The sequence below is a fragment of the Mus caroli genome, chromosome 9 (genome assembly GCF_900094665.2).
Source record: "Mus caroli chromosome 9, CAROLI_EIJ_v1.1, whole genome shotgun sequence".
Lineage (NCBI taxonomy): Eukaryota > Metazoa > Chordata > Mammalia > Rodentia > Muridae > Mus > Mus caroli.
The window spans coordinates 83,400,196-83,408,032 of NC_034578.1; the positions used below are offsets into that span (position 1 = coordinate 83,400,196).

At 39.6% G+C, this 7,837-nt stretch overlaps 1 protein-coding gene across 1 annotated transcript in view; it reads right to left on the bottom strand.

Annotated features, from left to right (window-relative positions):
• Snap91 (synaptosome associated protein 91) overlaps positions 1–7,837 on the bottom strand; it is a 116,935-nt gene that overhangs the window by 72,408 nt on the left and 36,690 nt on the right. The window contains exons 2-4 of the mRNA XM_029481857.1: positions 2,285–2,427; positions 1,565–1,640; positions 821–923 (exon numbers count right to left, since the gene is read on the bottom strand). Of these exons, the coding sequence (XP_029337717.1) occupies positions 821–923; positions 1,565–1,640; positions 2,285–2,383 (278 nt within the window). The 5' untranslated portion in view covers positions 2,384–2,427. The remainder of the gene's footprint in view (positions 1–820; positions 924–1,564; positions 1,641–2,284; positions 2,428–7,837) is intronic.

Here is a 7,837-nt window from a genome sequence, read left to right on the forward strand (position 1 = left end):
GCCCATTATGATTCTCAATAGCAACAAAATTAGTTATGATGTATCAACGAAAATAATTTTATGGTTGGGGTCACCACAACATGAGGAACTGTATTAAAGGGTCACAGCATTAGGAAGGTTGAGAANNACTGCCTTAAATGCTGAGCCATCTCTCCAGCCCCTCTATAGACTCTTAAAATAAAATAATAAACCTTTACAACATTTTACCATTACTTTCAGTTACAAACAGACAAAAGATCTGCATGTGCTTCTGCCTGAACATCTGGCCCAGATCAAAGCATCTATTTAGAGGTAAATAAATGACGCCTGTGTATTAAAATTCATTTTTTCCTGCTTCATTGAGTCTTTCTTAAACAGTAAGTAATGTCAATAATTAAATTATGGTATGCGCAGTTTCTAGGAAAGTATTACCTCTCAAAGCTAAATCGTCACACACATGGTTTTCACCTCAACCAAAACCCATATAAATAAATATTTTCATTTAACACCACTACACACTGAAATCAATTTTGTCAATTCTTCCCTTAAGTTTTTTACATATATTATTTACATTAAGGATGTTGAGTCAGTTTTAACAAATAAAATTTTGCAGCACATAATTTCTGAGCAGCCAATCAGATTGTTATGCACGAACACACAAAGCACTGCAGGCTTCAGGGTAGCTTCTGTCTTACTGACTTCCTAAGCTGTTTCTCCAGGTGAATGTGAACCAGGCCTGCCAGGATCAATGCTAGCTGGCATATAAGCTTGGTTAAATAAATCACGTATGCCTAGAGGATTTACTGTGCTTAAGTAAATAGAAAAAGAATGAGAGCCATACCCTTTCTTCACTCTGGCAAAGTCAAATGCCATCTGTCGGTAGGAGAAAGCCTTTTCATTCAAGTATCTACTGTAACGCCGTATGAACGTAGACATATCATAACCTGGGGGGAGGGAGAGGATGGGGTCAGGACACGATGCTGTAGGTTGTACTTTTCGTATGAGTAATTATTCTATCGCTCTTCGCAACAGGCAGGGATTGTCATGGTAGCCTCTAAGAAGTTCAACACGTTGCAGCAAGCCCCATTTACCACCCACCTTCCAAGCCAAGACTCGTCCACATGGGGCGCTCTGGCCATTCAGCGTGCTGATTAAATTATCCAGCATGGAATGTCTTTTTGATTTTTTTCCCTTGCATTTGTATTTACTGTTACACACAACAGCCTGTTTCACAAGTACACACGCAGCCATGTATGTAATAGTAAGCAAATGCCATGAGTGAGCCAGATGGCTCAAGCTGCATTAACCCACAAAAACATTTCTTTAAAGAGGAGAATCTTTTTCTTTTTAATTTGATTGGCTTTTACTTCTTCATTTCCTGAGTCATTATAAATGAAACTGTGGGGCAGAGTAAGTCAAAGTGAACACTCCAAGTGACAAAATAAAATGAATAATATTTTATATGATTGTGTATAGTTAAAAAGTTAATTTAATAGTTACTTTCCCATTACTCCCTCAAATAACCAATGAAATACTCAGTAACAGTGACTGTATTAGTGCCCACCCCAGATTTGCTTGTTCTCACCGTGGGATCCACTTTTATCTAGAAAGTTGCTGAGATTGAATAGCGTATTCCTAGAGGCCAAATACTGAATAAATCTCTGAAAAACAAAGATTAGAGTTAAACACCCATATCTGTGCTTCACACCTTTAGACAATTTATGATAGTAAAGCAGTATTCTATTCATTTATTTTTACAATTTCTATTGTGTCTGCTCACTTAGTTATGAAGCATCCTACACTACTAACTTTCTCTAAGAGATAAATTGTTTTTAAAACTCCAGAGAAACATTCACTGAATCACAATTAAATTTTNTGAACTTTTACTTCTGCATATGCTAGAAACACTCAAAATCAATAGGCTTCACTAGGAATTCTGTATAAAAAGAAGTAATTTAATTTTATCATTATTTTTCACAAATAAACATTCCATTAAAGCAATTTTCATTCACACTCACAAAAAGTTACTTTCTGTAGAAAACAGCCCCCCTGAGCCTTTCTGTTAACATTTTTATTCACGACTACATTCACATAGACTATACATTTAAATGTGGCTATCTCACTGAGACAAGGTACAAAGCAAAATACACCTAAAGACAGCTAAGTCCTAGGTTGAAATTATACTCAAGACAACTGTGAAACTCGTACTTCTTCTCCTCCTATTAGTGAAAATTCACAGGTCTTAAGTTACCACCATGTTCTGCTANCCCAGGCTCTACCAAGAAACAATTGTTTATTTGGTTACCTCATTTCCATGCACCATGAGATGGTGTGTGGTCACTAAAGCTTTAAATACCACCACCCAGCTACTGTTTGTCGCCCGCTCAAAGAGGGTGTCGGCCATCTGAGGGATATTGACATTGGTCTCGTTGGTAGCCTGGATCAAATCTATGAAAATAGAAGATATCCAGTAACTATTATATATAAAATTCACCTCAAACAATAAGCTCATTACTAAAGCATGACTTCAAAATTAAATAGACAAGAGTTAAGTGAAAAAAATTATACTGTAGTATTCTTACATATGAACACATTAATATATGTATTTTAACCAATGTATTTATTTACTCTTGAACTTTTTCAGTTGAATTGAAACTGTATTTGTGCTGGTTAATTTTTGTCAACTTGACACAAACTCAGGTCATCTGGGATGAGAAAACCTTAGTTGAGGAAATGTTTCCATGACACTGGAGAGTGGCCTGTAGGGAAGTCTNGCAGAGCATTATTTTGATTAATGACTGATGTGGGAGGACCCAGCCCACTGTGGGCAGCACTATCTCTCGGCAGGTCGCCTTGGGTGTGTAAGAAAGCAAATTGAGCAAGCAAGGCAGAGAGTGAGCCTCCTCACTAGCCTCTACTTCAGCTTCTGAATCCAGGCTCTTGCCTGGAAGTCATGCTTTGATTTCCTTTCATGGTGGACTCTATAAACCCCATGCTGAAATAAACCCTTGCCTCCCTAAGTTGCTTTTGGTCATGGTGTTTTATCACATCATTGCAAAGCAAACTAGGAAAGTGTTCTTGTCTTTTTTATTTTCAACTTGCTGGCACAGAAGCCATTTTTTAAATGAGGAAAACACTAGGTGAGTTAAGTCTCTTGTCACTCTAAGCACAATGTCTTAAATACAGATACTAATCTAATACATTGTTTACAGGAAAACCAAAAACTGTATTTTTGCAACATAGTATCTAAAAGTCTACCCCTTTTGTATCTAACTTTTAAAGCATGCTAACAAATACACTGCCCTGTGATTAGCAGAAACACAAATAGCTAATGAGCAAAGTATATTCATCTACTACCTTCATTCAGCTCTCAGAGAACACCATGCAGTGTTTGGTTATGATCTGGCTCTTTTTTTGGAGGGGGGGGGTGATTAGCTTAAAAAGTCTTATTTGTGGAATAGATCCTACTGATGGGTAAGATAGACGTGCTATGTAATATATTTCACTATCCACATCTTCCCATTCATACAACTCAAGATGAATGGGAAGCTATATAAATTGGGGCGCAGGGATGTACAGTGCTCAGAAAAAAAAAAAAAACATGCTTAGTGTTGAAATGTAGCTGGGCAGTCAAAGATAATGTCTGTCTCTGATATGTCTCCAGGACCCTGCTCTATCAGCAAATGAATAGAATTTGTGACAGACATCTAGTTTCAAGTATAAGGTTGTTCCACGATACTATCTCATATATAGCATAATGATTTCTTTTTTTCTTTTTCTTTTATTTTCAAACAACTATTGATAGGCTTGGGTGAAGCATATTTTGTATACATTTTGTCCAACAGGCATTTGCTGTGTGCAGTGCTTGGGGAAGCACCATGCAGGAAACAGACCATTTCCACTCTTCAGCAGCTCCTGGTGTGGTAGGTCTGTATCAACCTGAACAGCACAACAGGAACAGAGGGCCTTCGGTTTTAATAGCGGGAAGCCTTAGAAGCTACACCTAGAAAGGACCAGGAAAGCTTTCTTGACCGATGAGAATTACAGTGAAAAATATTGGGGGAAGATATGTTGAGAGGCTAGGCTTAGTTCAAAAGGATGTGAACTAAGGAATAATTATACTTCAGACACGTCATTAGTCAGAATAATTGTTAATACTCCCAAGTTTAGGTGCTGAGAGCTTTTTTTGGAGGGAGAGTGATTGGCTTAAAAAAATCTTATTTGTAAAATAGATCTTACTGATGGGCAAGTGTAGATTTTGAGTGAAGTGCAGGATAGGCTTGTCTCTGCATTTGCATCAGAGAGTTGCCTGGGAACTAAGGTAGGTTGTCTGCAGGGTGTGTGTATGTGTCTGTGTGTGTATGTGTGTGTGTATGCATGTCTGTATATGACTGTATGCCTGTTTCTCTACCTATGTTTATTTGTCTCTGTGCCTTCACATGGGCAGTACACATGACTGCAGATGCCTATGGAGACCAGAGGTATCAGATGCCCTAGAGCTGGAGTTACAGGTGGTTGTGAGCCAAATATGGCTGACAGAAATCCAATTGGGATCCTCTGGAAGAGAACTGTGTGCTCTTAACCACTGAGCCATCTCTCCAGTCTGAAAAGGACTTTAAAGACATTAATTTTTATTATTTTTAAATTATATGTTTATGTGTGTCTGTTTGGGTATACACATGTGAGGGTGGGTGTCCTCAGAAGTTAAACACATTGCATCTTCAAGCTTGAGTTATGGGTGATGGTAAGCCATCTGACATGGATGCTGGGAACCGAACTCAGGACTTCTGGAAAAGCAGTATGCAGTCTTAACTGGTAAGTCATCTCCTTTGCCCAAGAAGAACCGTTTAAATGTACATGCACCAGGGACTCTTCATTCGAGATTATATACTTCTGAACAGCTCTGGTGGTAGAGGGGCTAAGTATATGAGGTCAGATACACGAGTCTTATTTTTTTTTTTTTAATTTTTTTTTACAAACCCTTGTGTTGAGGGCTGACTTTCAATAGATCGCAGCGAGGGAGCTGCTCTGCTACGTACGAAACCCCGACCCAGAAGCAGGTCGTCTACGAATGGTTTAGNGCCAGGTTCCACACGAACGTGCGTTCAGCGTGACGGGCGAGAGGGCGGCCCCCTTTCCGGCCGCACCCCGTTTCCCGAGACGAACGGCTCTCCACACCGGACCCCGGTCCCGACGCCCGGCGGGGGGAGACCCCGACGAGTCTTATTTAGATTGAGGAGTTGCTTATTGTCACGGAAGAGCGACATATAAACTCACTGAAGAATTGGATTACATCACAGAGTTGGGGGTTGTTGGGGATTGGTTCCAATGCTTTGAATTAATCTGGCCTTCAAAATTGGGAATCTGTGTCCAAATGCCAAAGGTCCTTGTCCCCAACTGGTTTTTGATCTGTCAATAAAGAAACAATGGCCAATGGGTGGGTAGAGAGAAAGAAGTGGAACTTTTAGGTTTGTGCGGGATAGGAACTGGAAGGGAGGAAGAAGGGAGAAAGACTATGATTCAAAAGGAGGCAGATTGGGTTTATAACAGAAGGGAAATCATCCGAAATGTAGGTGAGAAGGAGTATGGCCCCCGGAAGGGCTGCCCAGAAGCATCTTGGGCAGCAAAGACTAGGGGGCAACCCAGGAGACAAGGCATCAAAGGTAAAATATAGAATTCGAGGGCATTAAATCAGGAGTACCCGAGGGAAATGTGTGCTAAGAGTGCAGAGGATTAGAACTACCCAGCCTTTGAGCTAGTCAAGGCATATTAAAATTAACTGGTGTGTGTGTGTGTGTGTGTGTGTGTGTTTCGTTGAAAAGGCCAGCGGGTGGCTGGATACATGGCCTACTGGGAGCACAAAGTGGTTAGCTAAATTTATTGCAGCAGTGGGGAGGAATTCTAGCAGGCAAATACCAAGACAATTTGTCTTTTACAAACCACACTATTCTGCGACTATCAAGTACTATGTCCACGATGCACACGGGCACAGGATCAGGAGCATTTACCCCTGCATAAAAAGACAGGTGAAGATAAAGGAGGAAGTCACAAAGCCCCACCAGGATGAGGTGTGGGGGGAACTGAACAAATGAGAATACAGGAAAGGGTGGAGGAGAGACAAGGAACAGAAATAAGGCAGCAGGTAAAACTGACTGGACTTGCAGGTAGAGGAACGGATGTTAAAGGGAGGCAGAAAAGACTTCTCAGGCAATTTCACATCTTATTCTGGGGACCAGGAAAACACTATTTACCGAATCTATCTATCTATCTATCTATCTATCTATCTATCTATCTATCTATCTATCTATTTCCACTATATATAAATGTATGTGTATATATATATATATACTTATATATATGTGTGTGTGTGTATATATAGTGAATATATATTTATATATAATACATAGTGAATATATAATCACTATTTATTGAATATATAAATAAAATATATTTATTATATATTATATATATATGATAANTTTAAAGAGCTGTTGGTCATCTATGTTGAAATGTGTGATGAGGGACTGAGAAAATAGACTCTATCTTAAGCTTAGAAGAAATATTTGGCCTAGATACAAATTGGGAGTCACTGGCAATAAGAGCTGAAACCACAAACAGAAGCTGTAACTCACAGAATGTGAAAAAGAAAAAAAGAAAAATTACATGAATAAATAATCAAAATTTTAAGAACTCTTAGATTATAATTTAATATCTTCAGAAGGTTCCAGGAGCAGTTAGGTGTCATCAGAGTCAAATACTATACAAAGTGCCATTTTACTAAGCCACTCAGTGGACTCTAGAGCTGGCAGACTAGCTACCGTACTTGGCAATGAAACTGTTACAGTCAGTCTCACTAAAGGGAAAATGGGAAGGAGAAAATTTTTTATTTCTGAAAAACAAAACAAAACAAATGGGAAATAACAGGCTAAGGCAAAGTAGAACAACATAGAAAGAAATCACATTTATAATCAAAGTACATATAACCGAGAGGCTGAAACCATAAGCAAAGCCAGATGGATCCTATCTTAGCTTGTTTCCACATTTCCTGTGTCACGGTGACAGGAGAGTATTTAATGCTATTTTGTATGTGTGTGTGTGTGGGGGGTGGGTATTACTATGATGCACAGTGTGTGTGTGTGTGTGTGTGTGTGTGTATGGGGGTATTACTATGATGCACAGCATAGGGGGCATTGCTATGATGCACAGTGTTTGTGTGCATGGTGGGGGGGAAAGTATTGCTATGATGCACAGGCTGGCCTCTAACATTTGGACTCAGAACCACAGTTGTACACCACGTCACCTACCTGTTACATTCATCTTTCTATTTTCTGTGTCAGTCTGGCAAACTACTGCTTCCTGGGGAAATCTAATCTGCCCCTTGCTTTTGTGAATCTTTGTTAAAACACAGCAATGCTTACCTATGTGTCATCCAAGTCTGCTTTCACTCTACAATGACAGAGGTGAATATTTGTAATACTCAACTCAATTCAGTGGGCCCCAGAGCCTAAAGCATTTTACTCTCTGACCCTGTGTAGGAAACACTTCGTGTCCTATGTCTTTATGTGAGAAGTATGCATGAGGTGTGGGTCTTGCAGAGCAGTGGTGCCTTGAGGAAAAGCAACTGTATGACTGAAGTGCTTCTCTCTGAACCACTAATTTAAAGGAAGTGTAAGAGACTTCAAACTACAACGACCAGACTCTCTACTATCACAGAAGTAAGAGAGTGGGACCAGCAAGATTCCTCAGAGGTTCTATANAGACTTGCCTAACAACTGAGTCTGATCCCAGATTCCACGTGACTCCTGCAAGTTATCCATCCAATTGTCTGATCTCTACAAGTGCCCAGTGACACGTGCAT